This window comes from Phycodurus eques, chromosome 14 (assembly GCF_024500275.1).
Source record: "Phycodurus eques isolate BA_2022a chromosome 14, UOR_Pequ_1.1, whole genome shotgun sequence".
Classification (NCBI taxonomy): domain Eukaryota; kingdom Metazoa; phylum Chordata; class Actinopteri; order Syngnathiformes; family Syngnathidae; genus Phycodurus; species Phycodurus eques.
Window position 1 is genome coordinate 8790100 of NC_084538.1, and position 22169 is coordinate 8812268.

The 22169-nt window shown below is 39.1% G+C and overlaps 1 protein-coding gene across 3 annotated transcripts in view; it reads right to left on the bottom strand.

Annotated features, from left to right (window-relative positions):
- ppp2r5ca (protein phosphatase 2, regulatory subunit B', gamma a) overlaps positions 1-21844 on the bottom strand; it is a 33679-nt gene extending 11835 nt beyond the window's left edge. For 2 of the 3 annotated variants that reach the window (XM_061696528.1, XM_061696527.1), the window contains exon 1: positions 10612-10819. In XM_061696528.1, the coding sequence (XP_061552512.1) occupies positions 10612-10705 (94 nt within the window). In that variant the 5' untranslated portion in view covers positions 10706-10819. Of the gene's footprint in view, positions 1-10611; positions 10820-19408; positions 19560-21594; positions 21661-21762 lie in introns of those variants that run through there. The other variant, XM_061696529.1, reaches the window with a different exon arrangement.
- Between the last annotated feature and the right edge of the window lie 325 nt (positions 21845-22169).

The window sequence follows — 22169 nt, forward strand, 5'->3', positions numbered from 1 at the left end:
AGAGTATATTTCTACTTCCTTATCGTTTCCCCCAATTAAAATTTTTTTTTTTTAAATAATTTGAAAAAAGTGCCACATTTACTGTAAGTGTTGCTCTAAGGCAAATTTTGCATTTAAAAGGGGGGAGGGGAAACAAAAAACAAAAACAGCACACCACCAAACTAAAAAAAAAAAAAACATCACAAATTGCCCTTAGTGGTAGAGCATTTAATTGCTTCGCCTGTCACTATACGTTGCTAGCATATACTGTAGTACAAAGATACATTTGTAGTAAATAATTTTCAGAAGTGAAATTGGATAGTTTCCTGAGGCACAGCTGATGCTCTCTCACATAATCTGCTCAGGGTGTACTTAGTTTACGATGGCTCTGACATACGAGATTTCAAGGATTTGCGAAGCCGCACGAGAACAGGTGGCCGTGCGGCACAAAAAGGCATGCTCAGTTACTGCCGTACTTATGTTTTTAATTTGACTCTTACTGTATATTTATGGCCTAGAAATGTTTTTCATTCAACTATTCACCGCAATTGTGATTTAGGCAATAGACTACAGAGTGTGCAGACTTGCATATAAATTTGGGCTACGTTCCTGGCAGATGAACGCATCTTCTTCACTATGGCACAACTCCAATGGGCGCTGCTCCATACAACGCTGACATTAAAACAGGAGATCAGAACATGCAAAAAGCTTCTCCTATGCTATAAAAAATACCACTATGAACTAGCCATTAATTATACCCATGGTCGATCAAGGATATTTCGCTAAAGGTCTATTTCCACTGTCAAATGAAATGAAAAATTTGATAACTTTACAGTAGACTGTTGACTAGCAGACCTTAATACCATGTTCAGGTGAAGCTTAAATGAGTTCTAATGGATTTTAAAAAAAAATTAACCACAATGGCCTCTCTCAAATATAGTATCAAAACGTAAACTACTATCTGTTGATATTACAATAAAACCACGTTTTATAAACTCTTAACTTTGGCTCTTTAATGGTAAGGGTTGAATAACCTGACCAGGGTATAGGCAGCCATTTAACATGTTGAGGATGATTTATGGACGTTAAAACCTGCTTTGTTCCGCTTGAAAAGATTGAAAACAATGCTGTGGCTCAGACGTCACACAACGGCAGTGTCACTTAGATGCAAAACAGCACAAGGTGCATGTTGTCATCAGTAGTCACCAAATACCAAAAATGCAGTCTTTATAGATTTACTTTACAGATACAGTCCCCTCCACAAGTATTGGAACGGCAAGGTCAACTCCTATGTTTTTGCTGTTTACTGAATATATTTGGGTTTCAGATCAAAAGATGAATAGGAGACTAAAGTTCAGAATTCCAGCTTTTATTTCATGGTATTTACACCTAGATGCATTAACTCAGGACAGAGCACCTTTTGTTTGAAGCCACCGACTTTTCAAGTGAGCAAAAGTTTTGGAACTGACATTATTCAATTACCTTGAGATAAAACTTTGGATTTTGCAAAGAAGTTCAGAAATGAGCCACGCAAGTTTTGGAACAATCTGGCCTTCTGATTCTATTTGCTGATGTATGGTTTGCATCTTGTAGTATGGCCTGTATATTTCTTCACTAGAAGTCTTCTTTGAACAGTGGATCGTGATACCTTCAGCCCTGCCCTGTGGAGGTTGGCAGTGATGTCACCGACTGTTGTCTATGGATGTTTTTTCACCGCTCTCACGTTTCTGTCAACTGCTGTTGATACCCTCGGCCGACCTGTTCGATATCCGTTGCTCAGTACACCAGTAGTTTCTCTTTTTCCGGACATTTCAAAATTCTTGCATTGGGTATTGCCCAATGTTTGTGTCTGATCAATTTTCCTTTTTCTGTCAGCTTCAAATGGTTTGCTTTTCTCCCATAGACAGATCTCTGGTCTTCATGTTTGCTTAACAGCAAATGTAGTTTTCACAGGTGAAACCCAAAGCCAAAACCAAGCACTGCTTAAACTATCAATCTAAATGGCAACACCGAAGCAACTGGAAACACCCATCAGTCACATGTTCCAATACTTTTGCTCACTTAAAAAGTGTGTGGCTTCAAACAAAAGGTGCTCTGTCCTGAGTTGTTTAACACATCTAGATTTAAATACCATGAAATAAAAGCTGGAATTCAAACATTTTGTCTCATATTCATCTTTGGATCTGAACCCCAAATGTCTTCAGTATACAACAAAAACAAAAAGGAACTGACCTTGCCATTCCAATACCTTTGGAGGGGCCTGTATAGTTGTGCACAAAAGTACGAGACAATGCCTGAATTTAAGTTGAGACCAATTAAACGGGCTTGTTCACACAGCAATTTGATAAGGCAGTTGCGAGGAAGAAAACCAACTTATTTTATACCAATTAGGGAATAACAGAGCTTGCCAAATCAGCAGGTTGTGAACCAGAGAAGCGATCTTGTGATTTCCAGAGACACAAAAACATGCCTCTGAGGGGTCACATCGACACTTTTACCCAAGTGTCAGTGAAAGGTTGAAATTGCATGAAGACTAGACACTTAACACTGATTCCTTAAAAGACCAAAACAGTTATGCAAGGTGTTGAGTATAATTATGTAATAAAAACAAATCTTGGGGAGCGCTTCTGTTGAAAAGTAATACAACAATTCTGGAGCCTGAAAATACAAATTTAAAAAACAATTATTCAGTTAATTGACAACTAATTGATTATCAAATTAATTACATGATTTCACTAACTACTGGATGGATTTGGCTGAAACTTGTGCACCTACGTATGAAGTCATTGTGTGCAACTATGAAGTTTGGAATTAAACAGTTAATTCTACTTGATGCTATAGACACCTGAAGTTGTAACATCCCCCACAAAGTTTATTGTAACCTTGACAACAATATCTTTGGAAATGGTAGAAAATTCTCATTTGCATTAAGGAAAGTATCATGCAAAAGCTGTAAACATTTAAAGATGTCATCTTAAGTGGATAATACAGTATAGATAACAGTACTGTACATAAGTTAGTTGTCTTTATGTCATCCGTTTTTAAAGATTAAGCTTGGATTAATCATGTCAGTCTGCCTAGATGCAAAATTACAGCATTCTTCAAACGATTACTCAAGACATACCAAATATTTTATATTTTACCAACACAGTACATGAGTACACATAGCACACCACTCGTTTTTTACATCTTTCGTGGTAACTTAGCCTCTTCATTAGGGACAGAGAGGAGGAGGTGAACATGACGTGTTATTTTCCTGATTTAAAAGAGGGTTTTGTGTTTTATTACTGGAAGAGGTAAACAACCATATGACTGTGGTACAGAAACTAAATTGATTATTTAAGAGAACCCACCTACTCTATAGAATATACTAAACGGAGGTGGAATGTCAGTATTCACTAAGAAAAGCGCAGATTATGCGAGTGTTACAAATCGAGCCCTTTTGTCTTCTACTCAGTGAACATCTCCCCCAGTTAGCTGACACGTTTCAGTTCAAAATATTCCCCATTATGTTTGTAAGGGCTAAAAGTAAAAAATGTTGGCTAAATCGACCCTTAAAAATTACTGTGAAATTTAACTGAGTCACTTGCCCTAAAAGAAAAATTGACCAAAATTGCCCAAATTGAACATTTGTGAGAAGAGCAGTGCAGGCAGTAGAATAGGACTAAATGTACTGTAGTATGGCTGTCACGATTTAATCTTTTTAGAATAGATTATCCTATAGACATATTTTTACTACGAACATGGATTCTTTTCTCATTTATGAGGGCTGGACTTCTATCCTTAAACTGCATATGTTGGTACTGAGTGTATGGTATAAACTCTGTACAGAATTTTAGACAACAAAATCAGCATAAACAATTAGCACTCGCGATTAGCACTACCGCGCTATCGATTACATTTTAGGTAAAAAAAAAAAATAATTTGTTTTTAAAAACACCTACCATTTAGGTCACTCATACATGTTACATGTACATTATACATCTAACGGAAATTCTGCATTCACCTATTTTTTAAGTCAACTTGGACGAGTTTTGGTTTTTTTTCTCCCAGCACTATATTGTAGTCATCAATTCTTTTTTTTTTTTTTTTTTTCATGAATTTGTTATAGAGGATTTTAGAGGAGTTGGAAGTGCTCATACCATGTTTTTTTCAAAAATTCAACCAAGATGGCAGCCACTTGTCACGTTGTCAACTTTCTGTGACTTCTTAAAAATACTCGACAGCTTGTTGTGTAACAGACAGGAACCACAATGTGACCACAAAATTGACAGAAACCACAATGTGACTTCTATTAATGTAACCCACTCTCCGCTGTGAGGGAGGGCAAGACCGAGAACACGCTCAGGAGCTCTCTCACACACACACACACACGTGATCACAGAGAAAAGAGTTTAAGCACACCGTCGTCTGTTCAAGACAAAAGATAGTAATAAACAGTCACACTGGAACCACTTTTGCTTGGACATGGCTCAAATGCAATTTGCTTTATTTATGAGTCGCGGTCAATGTAAAGAAACAACGAATACCATTTATGTACTTATGTAAGGAGAAAGTGTTACAGGTTGGCAGGCACATAAGAGAATAAGTAACATGATTGCATCCAGGATTTGTGCAGCTTTCAAAGTTTGCAACACAGGCAGCATTAACAACCAATGCTGCAAGGCAATGTCTTTCTTTAGCGCAACACAATGGAGAAATCCACAAGAAGCCATACAAATTCAGAAAGGGACCATTATTTATAAAAAAAAAAAAAAAAAAAAGTACATCCACAAAATCACACGTTCTTAAGTGTCCATTGCTAGAGCTCAGTTCAGACAGTTTTTTGCATGAATGATTCCAAATGAAGGACAAGCCTCAACAGGGGTTGCAGTGTTTATTTTCTTTTTACACATGTGACCATTAATAATTGAAGAATTAAATGTGAGAGATGCACTTAGGATGCAACTTATCGCACCCTCGTCATTCTTCATTTAAGTGAAAAGTAGTTGTTTAGACCAGTAGTTCAACCTTTTTAACAAAATGGACCCGTTTCATGTGAAGACATTTTGACAGGCCGCCACAGAAACACATTCTTAAAAAATTAATAAATATACAATTCACCATTACGGGCGGCACGGTGGACGACTGGTTAGAGCATCAGCCTCACAGTTCTGAGGACCCGGGTTCAATCCCCGGCCCCGCCTGTGTGGAGTTTGCATGTTCTCCCCGTGCCTGCGTGGGCTTTCTCCGGACACTCCGGTTTCCCCCCACATCCCAAAAACATGCATGACTTGGAGACTCTAAATTGCCCGTAGGCATGACTGTGAGTGCGAATGGTTGTTTGTTCCTATGTGCCCTGCGATTGGCTGGCAACCAGTTCAGGGTGTACCCCGCCTCCTGCCCGATGACAGCTGGGATAGGCTCCAGCACCCCCGCGACTCTAGTGAGGAGAAGCGGCTCAGAAAATGGATGGATGGATTCACCATTACGCTGAATTAGGGCTGCATGATGATGGCCAAAATAATCACAATTATTTTGCTCAATATTGTAATCACGATTATTCCTCATGTTAGAGAAAACCATTTCTAGTGCACTACTATTTAACAAACAATATGTAACAGTTTTTAGTTCAAAATGAATTTTTAATAAGAATAAACGATAGATAATTTAAAAAATAGATAACTGGACCCCCAAAAAAAATAATAATTCAACTTTGGCAAGGGCTAACTGAATAAATGTGCTATTACAAGGTGCAATCACAAATTTCAACTTAATGGAAATTTTCAACTTAATGGAAGCAAATACAGTTAATGCATAGAAGGCAATATAACATTAGGCTGTAAGATAACTTTTCATTTGAAAATCCCCGTCGTTAATGCTGAATTGACAAAGACAGATATTACACAGAGCGGATTGTGCTTGCAAGTCAACTAGTAATAACCTAACGTAGGACTGCTGATATTGTCTCTTAAAAACAGCTTTTTTTCCTTGGAAGATTCTTATAATTATTTGACCGGTTCCACTTTTCGAAAAAACTCTCCAAACACGCTTTTTTAAAAAACTCATATGTTTACTTTCTTGTGGGCTTATTTCCCCCCATATCCTGTGACAAAGCATTTTGAGAGAGGCACAAGGGGATGCACTTGATTTTTGATAAAAACTTCTTTCAGACTGTTATGATTAATAAACTATCCCAACAGCCATGGCCCAGTGATTGGGGACCTCGGGTTTCGACTTCTTTGTATTAATGTATTCATATCGCAATGGCTGACTTGCAATTGTAGGGCTGCCCAAGAAATTTAAAATGCCACTTTAAACATTTCCTGTACAGTTAAATGTAATATTTATCCTGTAATGGATTATTTCTCTTTTGTATTGGAATGTTATCTTAAAATCTGAACAAATCACAATTGAACAGCACCCATGAATGGATTGTGTTCCACCTTTAAAAAGAGACTGTAAAGTAATTTCTGTTTTGTTTCTAAACATTAAATATGTTGGAAGATAAGTGCTGAAAACATAAGAGTGAGAACAATTAAGAACTGAATTATTTAGATATCTCATTAGGCTGTTATTCGCCTTCTCAGTTTTCCGGATTTTCAGGGCGGGGCTAAAAACTAGTCCGATGATGCATACAGGCTGGGGCATATACTTTCTAGCCCGAGTCCACCCTCCCCCACTAAATAAGTACTTTTTTTAATCCATTCAAATTTGGCAGGTTTATTAAAAACACTTCTCAATGGGGTGACAAGTTTACAAGACATTTGTTTTTTTCCCTTCACAGTCCCCTTTAAATTTCCACTGGACTATGCAGCACTTGAGAGACAGACAGGATATACCCCATCAAGGCAGACTGGACGCAATCGAAATACACTAATCGGTGACATATATACACACACACACACACATCTGCTCAAACAACACAAATAAACACCCATTGGAAATCTAAACTACAACGGAAGCCTAGACAATTAAATACGGTCATTAGAAGTGTGTCCAAAATTGAAGAAAAATAATTGGCGAGGGAGACCATTGGAATAATTTGGAGTTTAGCCTCATTTGAATGAACTGGGGGGGGGGGGGGAAATCAGGCTCAGAATCACTTAAATATTATTGTTATTGCGCCATGTCACTGTTGCATATGAATCCAAAAGCTAGTTTATTTATAGCCTTGTGGCGCAGTACTGTAACTATCTGACGGCCAATAAAGTTTTTTTCAATCATGACGGTAAAAAAAAAAAACACGTCATCGGTGTGGGACTATTTTGCGGTGTCTCAGACAAACAACACGTAAATTATTTGCAGTGTGTGCACAACTGAAGTACGTTGTGGGGAACGTCATCTAAATTTGATCAGGCACCTGAAGAATGTACACGAGGAGGAGCATGCCGCGTTCAAGCAACGCAGCGTGGAATAAAAAAAAAAGAAAAGAAAAGCCAAACGGACGCAAACTCTGGACAACACCCTTCCATATAGCTGGAACTGTGATAAAGTTAGAGTAAGCATGTCATTAACAGTATTTATTAAAGTAATTGAATTGCAATACAGTAATTAAATTACAGTAAGTTAGCACCCATTATTTCTGTCACGTTGTAATGTTGATCTGACCTAAACTTAAATCAGTGGCCAATCCTTGAATGAGCCCCTAGAGGTCATTGATATTTTTACATCTAAAATGCTGGAGAATAATTTTTAGTTGGGATGGGCTCCGGCACGCCCACGACCCTAGTGAGGAAAACCGGTACAGAAAATGTCTGGCTGGAAGGACACAGTACACAAGTATACTCAATAAATGAACAAGTCATGTAAATGGATACATTGTTCCATCTTGTGATTGGTTATCGGCCCCAAAAACCCTGATCGTGTAAAGCCTAATTGACTCTCTTACATACACATGTGGTCAGTTTCGTAGGTTCAAGTGTCTGATGAAGTGTCAATGAAAACGTAAAGGCAGACACTGAAGGGCCACCTGTTCATTTGACTCAGAATACAACTAAAAGAGAGCTGATTTACCTAGAACAAAACAAGCACGGACACCATGTTTTGATCACAGATGGCTTTCCTTTTCACAGTACAAATCGCAAAGGAACATGTAGAAAATATTGCTTGTGTGCAAGGGTCATAATGACAGAGACAGACACAAAAGGCAGTGGAATGTAATCAATAATTGCCCTGGGTTGCAGTTCAGGCTGGGCTGCAGAGTACAGTGTGCCTTTCAAACCCAACCAAGTCCTTTGTACAAAGTGTGAGAGGGCAAGACCGCCAGTGCTGTGCCCAAAGAATGAAACGTTTACACCAGAAAGGTTTCAAGTAAGGAAGGAAGGGATTTAAAACGTATCTCCATCTTAAATCCCAGGTTTCCCCCCCAGCATTTACTCGCATCAACTTCCTCACAGATCATTTGAAAATAAGAGTTTGGCCTTAGAGAAAAAATCTAATTTGTCAAAACGTGGATGTAAACACATTAAATTAACATTTCAAAAGTTTAACAATAAATGAGCTGCCAGACTGCATGGCTTGGCTGGTCCATCATCTGTTGTTGGAAGAGTAACGGTGCAACCCTTTCTTGCTCTCGCACGCTCTTTTTGCATGTACTGTTGCACAGGTGAGTCATGAAGACCGCGGCAAAATATTTTTTAAGTAGTCGCGACAGGGGTCAGAAGTTGCTAAGTTGGCTATGCTCCTGTAAACTAGCTCCTCACTGTTCACAGCAATGTTTTTGTACAGTCCCTTCAGGAATTTGCGATGTCGCAATCTCGACAATTCACGCAGATTCAAGCAATCCTTGTGAATTCTGCACGAATTTCGTCCTATCACGGCAACTTTTCCCCGAATTGGAGCAATCGTCTGAGTTTTCAGCAAGTTCCACCAATCACAGTGGCCCCCTGTGCAAACTTAACACGACTCCGCCAAATTCACTTCCTGCTTTTTGGTGTGTAGCAGCAGGCATGTGCGACTTCAATGTCTCATCTCCCAAGGAGAATTTTTTTAATGTTTATTTTAAAAATCAGCTAAAGTGCTCAGCTAAAGTGCAAAATTAATTTCCTAAAAGATCGTCTCACAAAACATGTTTACCACAAATTAAAACTGATCAAGGCACGCTCACCTGTTGCAGTCACTAAAGTCGTGTACGCAGGGGCTTGTGCTGAGACTTTAGAATACAAGCGTGTGCCAGCAACTTCAAACGGACAATTTATTCTGTAATAAATTTTGATTTACTGAATCTGAAAAATTTATTTACAGAATCTTTGTTTCTGAGATGTACAAGCCACCTGGCACAAAGAAGCCACCAATGGCACAAAGATGGGTTGCATGAGTGAGCAAATGCCACAGAGTGAGGCAGCAGAAAGAGACAAAAACTGTTAAATGCTAATATTTAAATCATAAGTTAGCAACATCTAATCACAATTTTTGTAAAATGCTGCCACGAAATCAGGCCTGCAACATCATGGAGGGACCGATCAATGTAAACACTTTAGAGATATTGATCAATATTATTTTTTTCAGGGCAGATACTGATTATTAGTAGTGGAGGTGGCCGATAACCGATATATGGAGCAGATATTCATAAATTGGAAAATATTGGCGTCAAAATTTTGAATACAAACTCCAGTACTTAACTTCGATTAAATGCCTTTAGGCATGTTTTTAACAGCTTTTCAAATTCACAATTTTTTTTTTTTAGCTAAGGCAATAGACAAAATTCTAACAAGTGGAGGGAACTTGCAAGCTCAGCAGAATGTCAAATTAAGTTCAATAAAAACGTTTCTACAGTAAACCAAGTTTTCCTATATTTCAATACACACAAGTTAAATGTTAATCTTTCACTTTGTGGTTAACTAAAATTAAAAGTGCACGGAGCTCCCAGGATCATCAGCAACACAGTTATTGGCGCCGATAATTGCCCTGCAGTGCATGCAGCAAGGACGCGCTTTCAACTATGGAAGCCGCAATTAAAAACTCATCTTGAGCAATAAACTCATATTAATCAATCAAATCGATGAATCGCCCAGTACAGCAAGTCGAAGTATTTAAGCTTTGTGTCACTTTCTAAAAACGGTCTGATTTATATATTTATTTCTCTGCCCAATATCTTGCACAAGATAGCACACTTTTATACTTCGACATTTATTTATTTTTTGACATGGTGAGAAATGGCTTTGAAATTGAATGCCCTTGAAATCATCTGAAGGGAATTATATACACACACACACACACACGATTGTAGCGTTCACAGGTCAACGCTTCACCCCTTCTGAGAATTCCCCAACCATAACCAGCAGAAAGCCACCAAAAATTCGACTGGAGACCTTCTTCTTTCTCTTCCGTCACTTCCGTCAGCGTCACCGGTCGCGGGGGGAAGGGGGGGGGGATGGGCAAAGAGAGTGCGGCTAGCTGGTTAGCAGGCTAGTAAAAAAATGAGCTTTAACGTAGCCGCGTCGCCTAAAAAAAAAAAAACGCAGAGGGCAGCGCGTTAACCTCCTCGGTTGTCGTTCAGTAGACCGGGACTGATATTTGGGCTTCTATCCCGCAGCTAAAAGCGGTAAAGCCAAGCTGTAAGCAGTGGAGGGGAACCGGAGCATAGCAACACACACCTTTCCCCGTTGATTCCCCGCGACAATACAGGAAGAATCATTTGTCCGTACGTACCTCTGAAGTGCATAAGGGCCACCGGCTGAAAAGGCCCGTTGGAATTAGGCGCATCCACAACCATTCTGTCTTCAGATGTATTGCATGTCAACATGTAAAGCTCAACCAGGAAGGCGATCCACTCAGGGCGAGAGGCCAACCTCCATTTTAGCACAAAGCAGATCAGAAAATGAAGCTCCCTGCCGCTGGAGGGAACTGGCTACTTTGTGACGTCACGGCCGAGGGGGAACGCCTATTGGCTGATTTCGGATCGTTCCTGCGCAATAGCGAAGAAGGCTCCCAGAGTGGAGAAGGCGATTGGCTGAGAGGCGTAAAAGAGGCGTGGTTTATGCTGGATTTTATTATTATTTTTTTATTTTATTTATTTATTTTTTTTGCCCTGGCACCGCCTCCCAATTTGCTTGTCTCTGGTGACGCTGCCACAGCCGGGCAGCCAGGCCCCTTCCACACATCAGAGAGCGGAATCGGTTTGAGTGGATTCCCCACTTTGGCCCATTTGTGAGGAAGTCCGTAGCATCTGGTGGAGCTGCAAATAACTGACTGGCAGAGAGAGCCATTAAAGGTCCCCTTCCATCACAATCAATTTTTTTCCGACTGTTTTATAAATGGTTGGTTAAAATTAGTCAGTGACATGGTTTAAATTTGACATCTCAGCGATTCGTTGATTGAATGCCAAAATAAATAAATAAATAAATAATATTAAAGTAGCTGCCCACTTTGTGGTTGGTACCCACCGCCTCAACTCAGATGAACGGGCAACACGGCAAATAACTCTCGCGATCAAACTCTTGCGAGGGACGCGAGCCTGAACGTTGCATCGCGGGGACGCGATGTCGCTATGAATGCTCATTTACACATCACATAACAATGAGAATATATATGTATCTATATAGTAGGGGTGCAACGATTTATTCATTATATTGATGTATCAATTTATATTCCTATCATTCCTATTTATCTGTCCTTCGGGACAAAAAATATAACGATTGAAATGGTTTTAGAACACACCAAAGAGAAGTCACTGCTGGCCCACTGGTTCTTCATCAAGGATGCTGTGAGGATGACAATAGGGGGCATATGCACTCAGTGGCTAATAAAAGGAGACAAAGAGAAGAAATTACTTGAAAAGTGACAACGGAAAGACTTGAGGTTACTTACACACACGGCTTTCAATGAGAATTCATATTGAATGCAGGGTGGAGATGATTGACTGTCATGCTAAAGTTCCCTTTTGTGCTAAATAGGAAAAGTGAATTGAAAGTGAATTGGTAGTTGGCCCATTCACTGCAATACAGTGCAACATTACATTGTCGTGCTGCAAAAACAAGTGTGTGAGTCATTTTCTCTCTTTGTAAGTCTAAGGCACAAACGTCTGCATTTTGTGACATACACAAGCTTTGCAAAATTATTAAACAGGACGTGGCAGTTGCAGACATTTAAATGCACAGCAGTTCCAAAGCAGCATGCAATGTTTTAAAAATGACACTCTAATTGTAAAACTTAAGAGTTTAGATACACTAAATGCACAAAACAGAATATGACACATTCTGAGAATTAATGAGTGAATTTAATTTGACATTGGACGAACGAATAATGATTTTAATATGTGAATCTACGATATTTCATTTACCAGAGCCAAATTTGTCAAACTATCCATCATCCATATCGGGCTTCTCCTCACTGGGCTCACAGGTGAGCTGGAGGCGGGGTGCACCCTGGACTGGTCACCGGCTAATCGCAGGTCACATCTAGACAAACAACCATTCACACTCACATCTACGGACAATGTGGAATCTTCAATCAACCCGAAATTGCATGTTTTGGAAATGTGAGAAAACACACGTAAGCAGAGGGAGAACATGCAAACTCCACACAGGAAGGCCATAGCCGAGATACGGACCTCAGAATGCTGAGTTGGAAATATTTACCAAGATATGCAGGTACATTGTACATAAAGCAAATAAAGAGGAAACTGGAATAAATATGGACCATTTTGTGTGGCGAACCTGCATTATGAAAAGGCTACTTTTGTGTGATGAATACATATGCTCCATTTATTTATAATAGAGGAAGTCATTTCACATGATGCACCAAGAACACAGTGCAGCCACATTTGCAACACAACATTTCACAATCATCGCATGGATGTTCAGCAGTCATTTAATTATGTAGCCATATTATTAATTTACTCTCGGATCCTGATTTACATTATCAGAGGAGCATCCATTCTAAAATACAGACACCACTCTAATATTGGAACTCAGTCGACTACGTAGGAGTACCCAAAGTTGTGGCATATGAGTGGCTGCGGTGGAACTTCCAAATTCAAGCCCAATCTATTCTGTCACACTGGTAGATTTTTCAAGTTGTTCTTATTAAAAACATGTTTTTGTTTGCACAAGAAATTGTGTATTTCACTTCTTTCAACTGTGCCCTATAAATAAAGTTGATTTGATTATGGACCATGTGTTAAATACCATTTTAACTGTCACACAAGCATGAAGAGAAGTAAACCACCTGATAGACATGGAAACTATAAAGAAGGAGACTGGAAATGTTCAAAAGATATACTGTCACTTAGTGGCATTATTGACATTAGTAAAGATATTTAATGCATTGTAATGCTCATATTGTACTGATTATCCGGACACTGTACGATAATGTTCTTTATAGTCAAAGCTATAGTTTTTGGTTTCATGGTTATCATCACACTTCTTTTTTTCCATCTCTGGTATAACTTGGTAGCATTAAAAAAAAACAAAAAAAGTCAAATAAAAAGCAAAACCTCCATTTTCTATACCACTTATCCTCACCAGGGTTGTGGGTGAGCTACTGTGCAGTTAATCTCTTAGATGCCCCACGAGCTGCAAGTCTCACAACATTTGCTGACGTCTCGATTGATCAAGGTTTGCACAGTTTTTGTTTTTGTTTTCTCGAAAAAAAAAAATCTAGTTAAACTCAAAGTTGCACTACTTTTGACTTTGGAGGTCTCGCTGTAACAAGTGCATCGCGATGCACTTCTCGCCTCTCACCAATACTCCAAAGCCCTTCAAAGAGCTAGTACTACATTCCACGGCCATGACAACAGGCAACAAACAGTGTTGTTAAAGTTGCCACTTACTGTCTGATTGGACCACCTCAAAGTAGAATGCGCCAGGACCATTTTAGACTTGACTTATTGTGCACTGGATGGATATGTCCCCACCCCCAGTTGAATTTAAGAAGACGACAATATATTCTGTCTTTCCAACAAATCCAATTAACCCCCCCCAAAACCAACACCATGCCGATCTTACTGCTTGCTCGTGACAATCCGAACCACCACAATGACCAACACTAAAATACATTAGCTTAGTAGGCCTAAGTGTTCATAAAAAACAAGGCAGAGGTTTTATTCCCAAAAACTACAATTAATATTATTGTAAGCCTCTGTAAAATTATGCATGGTTTGAACATCAACACTGCACTTCAATATAGGAAAAACTGTACTTAAATGATTGGATTAAAATGTATTGCACATGCATGTAATAAAAACAAAGAGTTAAGCAATTAATAATAATCCAAATGTATTGGAGGTGGGGTAACTGCACTTCTGCCTTTAAACAGTGTGGCAGTCGAGTCTATGATGGCTGCAGGTGAGCCGTCAGTAGTCATTCATTCTCATGAAACATGCAGTGTAACCTACTGCCTGCCTCCTTCAGCCATCACAGAACGTTATGTGAAAACACTCAATTGATTACAATGTGGTGTGCCATGTTGTGCGTACCCTAAGAATAAAGAAAACACCATTATACTTTTATGGCTTTTGACTTGAGGGGAACCGATAATGGGCAATTGACTTTGTAATTGTTGCCTGCCCACCAATCAAGTGTGACATTAAGAAGTTGTTGACATGGTGGTGGGGTGTATTTGTGTTTGGTGATGTCATGTGCCACACCGCTACACTACACACTGGTGACTTGTTGATGAAATGTTGCCTCCTATAGTGTAAATGCAACCAAGTCTTTTTTATAGGTGCTAACTTCCACAAAAAGTCACTAAATTTATTGCTATTTTCTGTAAAAATAAAAAAAGCAAAAGTTGGGGCTGGGCGGTGTGGGGGTTGGGGGGAGAAAAGTCGCTTTAGCCACAATGTCATTAAGTTGGATTTTGTTGGACTGACAGATTTTAAGTATGCTGGAATTCTCGTCTTGGAATCCTTTTATGTATTTTGACGAAGGAATGTCAAAGACCTTTTGCCGTTTTAAGACACCTTGGAACTGTTTTAAATGGTGGGGGAAAAAAATTCCCTAATATATTTCTTTTAAAAACACGAGCGTCGATCACCTCCTATGTCTTAATTTGGTCAATTGAATATTTTTCCATAAATTGATAGCACTAGTCAGTCCCCACATGGTCTTTATTTTATTTTAAATTATTGACCAATCTAAAGAGTTGAAAACGGCTTGCTCGCTCTGACATTGCCATTTTAATAGCGCAACAAATCTCTTTTTTTTTTTTTTAAATAATATTTTATTTTTTTTGCTTTTCTGAAAAGTCGTGGTTTTGGAAATGCAGGGATTTCGTCCGATGCAGCAATTTGTATCCTTGATATCTCAACTTCTCCATTTTGGAAACATGCATCTTCGGGGGCTGCGGATAAAAAAATACAGGCACTTACATTGTAGTTCAATAATTAGGCCTACACGAGTGTACTTATCACTGTTTCTTAGCCCTAAACAATAAGCGTCTAACCAGATTAGTTTGAAAATCAAAGAAAATGCATTAATCGTGATGACCGACTAACAAGAAATGGGTGAGTCTAATCAAATTCAGACTGAAGACGAAGGGGTAATTACCATGATGTCTACACAGTAAATAGGAACAGAACCCGTGACAACCACAATAATGAACACTTTTTCTTCATAATAATAGAGTTGAATAACATTTCATGTCTCAAGCGCAACAGCAGAAATAAAATCTATTCCAAAAGACAAGATTGCAACATTGTAAGTGGGCTAACAACACAATTATCTCCATCTCTGACTGCAAAGCCCAAGCAGTCCTTGTGCGGTCACGAGTGTTATTTGTGACCACATTCAAGGCTTTTCCTCCTCATGTGAGTGTTGATGACATTTTACCATACCACATTCTATGTGCAACACATTTTAATCAAATAATTTTAAGTACTTTTTTTTTTTTTTTTGCTATATTAAAGTGTAGTGTTAATTCGCACTGTGCATAATGTTACAGTAGCTGACAATAATATTAAATATAGTTTTATGAATAAAACGTCTGCCTCATTATTGATGAACACTCATTACTATGGGCCTACTATGCTACTGTATTAATGTTGGTCATTATGATGGTACTTGGAGAGCCAAATATTTTTTCAAGGTAGTACTTAAGGTAGTAATTTGAGAACCACTGCTCTAAATTGTCCATAGGTGTGATTGTGAGTGTAAACGGTTGTTTGTCCATATCGTCACTGTTGGGCAAAAACCCCATTTGTCCAAATATGGTAAATTTTATATTTTTTCCACAAATCAATACTATTGTACTGTCCCCACGTCGTCTGGTATTTTTACGCATCATTATTAACCAATTTAAAGCACTTAAAATAGCTTGAGAACTAATCTATTAAGACTCTTGAAGCACTGTCTGAGAAGTGTTGTAAAACGCCGCCTCTTTCCTCGCCCTGTGAGGTTCTCACCCGTGCGGCATAAATTCACCTCAAAATTGAAAGTTGGGATTTTTTTGATTTTTTTTTTTTAGACAATAATGACTAAAAATAGTCAGGTTAGATACATCTGAGTAAGCCCGTTTTTTTTTTTAAATGGAGTGTCACGCTTCGTTGCTGAATGGCTAGCCTAACGTTAAGTTTGCGTGGAGATTCATTTTCGCCTATCACACGGCTTTGTTAGCTCATCGTTTTATTTAATGCATCATTCATAGGTCTAACACCTTTGAAAAACAGTTTGGGCAATATGATATAACACAGTCTTTTGTTTTTGTAAAGTATTGAAGGCTTTTTTGTCGCTCGGCACATTGCCGTGAGTGCAGAATGTGATGTGGATTGCTAACGTTCAGCCACGTATTCTTAATCAATGACAGCATAATAAATTAGCAATTTATTATTATGATTATTATTAAGTTTATAATAATACTAGTAATAGAAGATGGATGTAAAATAAATAAAAATAGCCAAAATAACCAATGGCAAGACATTGAGCAGAGTCCCAACTGGGTTTGAATACAGGTCACTGCAATGAGCCTCATAACATGATACTTACCACGTGAACCACTACTCAGACAAAAACACATTTTCTCCACGCACACTGCTGCAGGATACTCTAGTTCAGAGACAAAAAAATTGAGACTCTCCATTAGGGATAAAAATGATTTCAGCCTTGGGATGCATCAGTCACAAGTAGAATATCAGCATTAGCTCATGAGCCTTTTACAGTGGGAGGAAAAACTATGTGAACTTTTTGGAATTTCTTACATTTCTGCATTGTTCTTAAAATGGAGTCTGATTTTCATTTAAATCACAAGAATAAACAGGCTGCTTCATACATTCACTGCCATTGAGGGCTTTAGAAGTCATATATCCATGTTAACTGCGAAGGCTCGCTGTGAATGTGTTTTAAACTAAAACTGATTAACTCTCTTTTCTCTTGTGATTTAAATGAAGATCAGACTACATCTAACGACCACTTTATGCAGAAATGTTAGAAATAAAAGGGTGCACATACTTTTTCCTCCCACTGTATTTTGGATGGTAAAGATAGACTAAATACATGACACACAAGAGGCCCAAAGCCAGCTGTATTGTGCAGATTCTCTCAACTTGGGGCATCACCCAAAAGTCCTCAAGAGCACAGAGCATGTATTCTTCTGTCGCCTCATACGGGTGCAAAAGCAAAAAATAGAAGAGTTAATATAGGTTTACAGGAAACCACTTACGCCACATCCTGCGTGTAATGCTGTGTGTAAACAAAGAAGCCATGAAAAATAGATGTAAATTCTCAAACCTCGACCTCACTGTCTTGCCTTAGAATTGGGACCAATACGATAAGCACAAGTAATTGGAATCAATACTGTGAATTAAAACACTTGCTTGTCATGGATGCTCTCTTTAGGATGGACAGACTAACAACTGTGTCCTCCACTTACATCAAACCCAAGTCAGCGTTATCTTACAATCTTGTGAGACTTGTGATGGAAATATCTTTTTTTGTTCTCGAGGTACATTGCACATCATTTGCATCACAAATAAAGCCAGTGGGCAGCAGCCTATCAATTATGTAGTGTGACCTCAGGGTTAAAAAGGTGGTCATGAGGATCCACCTGTGCTATAAATTGTTAATATGATTGCCTTTGTTGATGTAGGCAAAACATTCAATCCCCCAAAAACGTCAGTAAAAGCCTACAGAGAAAGAAGAAGTATTTGAAACATGAGATAAGGAGAGAGTGCACATGGACATCTAATGTGAATCAACTCAGTCGCAAAATCAACTATAAATGTATCGCTGCAGATAAACGTATTACATCCCACCAGAAATCACCCCACATATGACAGCACAAATAGATTCTTGTGGAATACAAATAATGCATACTTTCAATTGACACTATTAGAGAGGTTTAATGTTAATAATTACCTCCGCAATTGCAATTGGGATTTTGTGGTCATTGTCAAGCAAAATCATATGCACCAATCACCACAAAACCTTATGAAGGGGTCAGGGTTATGCTTAGCTTAGGGAAAAAATACAGTGCGGTGTGGGTCCAGCATTTACTTTTGTTAACATGACATTTCCTGTTCTCATTCGAGAAGGACTTATTAATCAAAGAAGTGATCATTAAGAATTTGATTGATTATGTGGAATGAATTAATTGCATCTTGCCCAAACTCAACAGAAAGTGTGTGCGTTTTTAAATTAAACCCAAACAGATTTATTTTTGAACTTTATACAATATGCCATTTTACAATTCATGACAATAAAACAATAACACATATTGTTTATATAATGTCGTGTCAGTTTTCACAATTGTTGCCACTGTGTAAAATAATTCTTTCAGGAAAAAGGATGAAATGCCCATTACTTACAGAAACCTTGTATCTTTTTTTAAGGCTCATACTCAACTGTTTACTCTGCAAGGTTATGAACGCACGGCTCTCATATTCGTTAAGACCTACCTCACAGCGTTACGTGCAAAGAGCCCATTACGGCGCCATGATCTTTTGCAAAGTGGCACGTACAGTAGCAATACTCATTTGAGACACCCACGGTTTTCGGGAACCTAACAGGATACCTCACAATATTTTAGATATTTTTCTGGCAGTTAAAGTGCTCCATTCTCTCACTATTGTGAACGGAGCAGGAAGCTAATCGGATACTAGCTTGAAGGCGAGATCACTAGCGAGACCTGAAGTGCTTCTGGGCGCTGATGTGCATACTTCATTGCTTGAGCCATCTAGTGGCATCTTGGTGTCAAGCAACTACGGTGAACTGAAGGGGGAACCTTCGTTTAGTCAGGCCAAAGCCTTGTCCAATTGAAACAAAAGTGCTTTAACACCATCTTGTGGCATCTATAGGCAATAAGAAACCGAACACAGGGCTCGGTATCATGCATGTTGTTGGAACGTGGGAGGAAGCCAGAATACGTGGAGCAAACCCCCGCATGCACGAGGACCTGAGAACTGTGAGGGAGATGTGCTAACCAGTTAACTAGCCAGCAGATCTGGTAGTGGATCTCATTAGATTGTGCAGGTGTTTCTCATGAAGTGTGACCAGTGAGTGTATCACCGGCATACCTGCGAGCTTAGCCAGCTTGTGCAGCTCTCTGTTGGCGCTGAGGGCGAAGCACGAAGAGCTGAACCTCTTCTCCCTCCTCACAGCCGAGTGTGACCCCGGCTGCTTTATCCTCATCAGCTGAGTGGCGGGAGGTACTTTCTTATTGGAGGCCTGCGGAAACAAGCAATCGGGGAGAAAGGGCATGAGGTAATTCAATGTTGAGAGGAAGACGGGAGGGGGCGAGGTGATGTGCTAAAGGGTCAAGTTCCGCTCCCAGTCTGATCGGGCGGTTCTCAGTAGGAGGGAATCCGATCGCCGGCTGCGGTGTACTGTACAGTATTTCATCTCTGGGCAAGGTTTGCAACAATCCTAATAATCTTAATATGAGTCATTCAAACTGCTCTAAGTGCTAGAGGACTCTGCATCTTTTTGCACAATTTTCCCCCAAAAAATAAATAAATACAAAAATGTGTACCGGCATTACCAGATAACTAGCAACCCTTAATGCTCAGTGACTGTTTTTCTCAATGTCTTTATGTCTCAAAAGTGTTCTCTGTCAATTCACTGTCTTTTGTCGTACTAGGGCGGCTCCAACTACCGGAGACAAATTCCTTGTGTATTTCTTTGGACATACTTGGCAAAATAAAGATGATTCTGTTTCTGATGGACCTGGAGCGGGCAGAGTAATAGAAGGGGATGGCAGAACTGTTACGAGCGTCAAACAGTTGCTCGAGCAATCAGATGTGAATGACACTCAAGATAACCGATGCATTGATGCAGCCATTCATCCATTTTCTATAGCACTTGTTCACTGGGGTCACGGGGGGAGCTGGAGCCTATCACAGCTGACTTTGGTTGGGGGCTGGGTATACTCTTAGCTGGTCGCAAGCCAATCACAGGGCACATTTAGACAAACAACCATTCACACTCCCATTCACACCTATGGACAATTTAGAGCAGGGGTTCTCAAATGTCTTGGTTCCTTCCAGGGGAGATGTTTTTCAAAGGAGCCCCTAATAATCCAAACGGCAATTAAACATAACAACCATGTGTACCCCTAAATGCCAGAGAAATGTTCCTCTTTTCAGGGAAAAAAAAGTCCAAATGTTTGAGGAATAATTAAAAAAAAAAAAATAGTTGGAAATAATGTGGTAAGTTGTATTTTTCCAAGAGAAAGTCGTAGTATAAAGTCAAAGTTTAACAAGCGAAGAAAGTCTTCTTTTAACAAGTGAATTTCAAAAGTAATTTTTTTTTCTCATCATTTTTCTCTTTTATTCTGAAAAAGACACTTCTATTCTCTAAAAAGTAAACTTAAAAGAAAATCCGGCTTTTGTTCTAAAAAAAATAAAAAATAAAATAAAATATAGGACTTTATTCCTGTAATAATACGCCTTTTGTTCTACAAAAAAAAAAAAAAGCTTTATTCATTGATGGATGTCAGATTTATATGATGTCACAATCATATCAGAGCTTTTAATTAGCCCAAAGCTAAGGTAGGACGGAGTAAAGCTGATTTGGTTTGTTATATTAGAACACAGGTCCCCATATATACTGTAGGTATGTTCTTTTAAAAAAAAAAAAGAGAGAGAGGGAGAGAGAAGACAATTCATTGCAAATTATTTCGCGGCTCCTCAATCTACACCTCGTGGACCCCCACAGGACCTCCAGATGCATGTCTGAGACAAAACTGGAGGGACAAAGTGAGGCATGGATGAGTGGGTGGGTGCTTGGGGGTGGGGGCGGGGTTAACATGGGAGTCATAAGATCATGTTGTGTTGTCACATGAGAAACTTTTTAGAGGACAAAATGTCATCGAACACACAGGCTGCGGTGAATCGTGACATGAAAATAATGAATTCATCAAACAGTTGTTCATATTAAAGTGCCTTGATGCATTGCAAAAGCCACAGAAATGTGTGCGATGTTTCCTATGTCAGCATCAGGATTATAGGAACAACTTGTTCAAATTTAAGAAGACACAATCTGAGAAATAACTTGGAACCCCTGTAGGCCAAAAAGTGAACACACAAACAAACTATTGACACCGTTACTGGAGAAGAGCATAATAATACAAATAATATCTGTACACCGTGGTTGACTCGCTATCACTGCAGTGGTCCTATTCAATGTGATCTGCTTTAATGATTTAGTGGTAATGTGATATTGTTCTTTATTTTAAAAAAAGAACATAAAAAAAAACACTTACATCTTGGTCACCTGCAGCCCCATTTTTACTTGCAGATTTTTGTGTTTTTCCAGACTTAGTGGAGTCCTAAATTAAACACAAAAAAAGCAACGCGAGTTTAGTAAGTTGACAAATACAAAACAGTAAATAAATAAATAAATAAAGAAAGAAAGAAAAAGGGCACTATACCTTGTCTTTTTTGATCTTCTGTGGCATAATGGATGCTGTGGAGTGTCAGCAGTGCGCAGGTTCCCTTTCGACACACGCACTTGACGCACCAGCACGCACTTGTGTGTGTCTGCCACGAGTGAATATTCACGCAGCATGTGACTGATCCCAAGCCTGCTGCTTCCGTGAAGGCTGCTCTCAGACCACAGTGAGGAGGAACTGTCGTTGAACGAGAAGTCATTTAAAAAATAATAATAATACATAAATAAAAAGAGACACACAAAAACAAACACGCGCGTGGAAGTGAGGTGAGCAGTTACTTCATCGTGCAGCTTGCAAACGACTTGACGGACTTTCTAGGCAGATTGCACCATCTATGGACTGTCTCAAGGGGGCAGCGTTGTATCAGAAGTAAAAAAAAATAAATA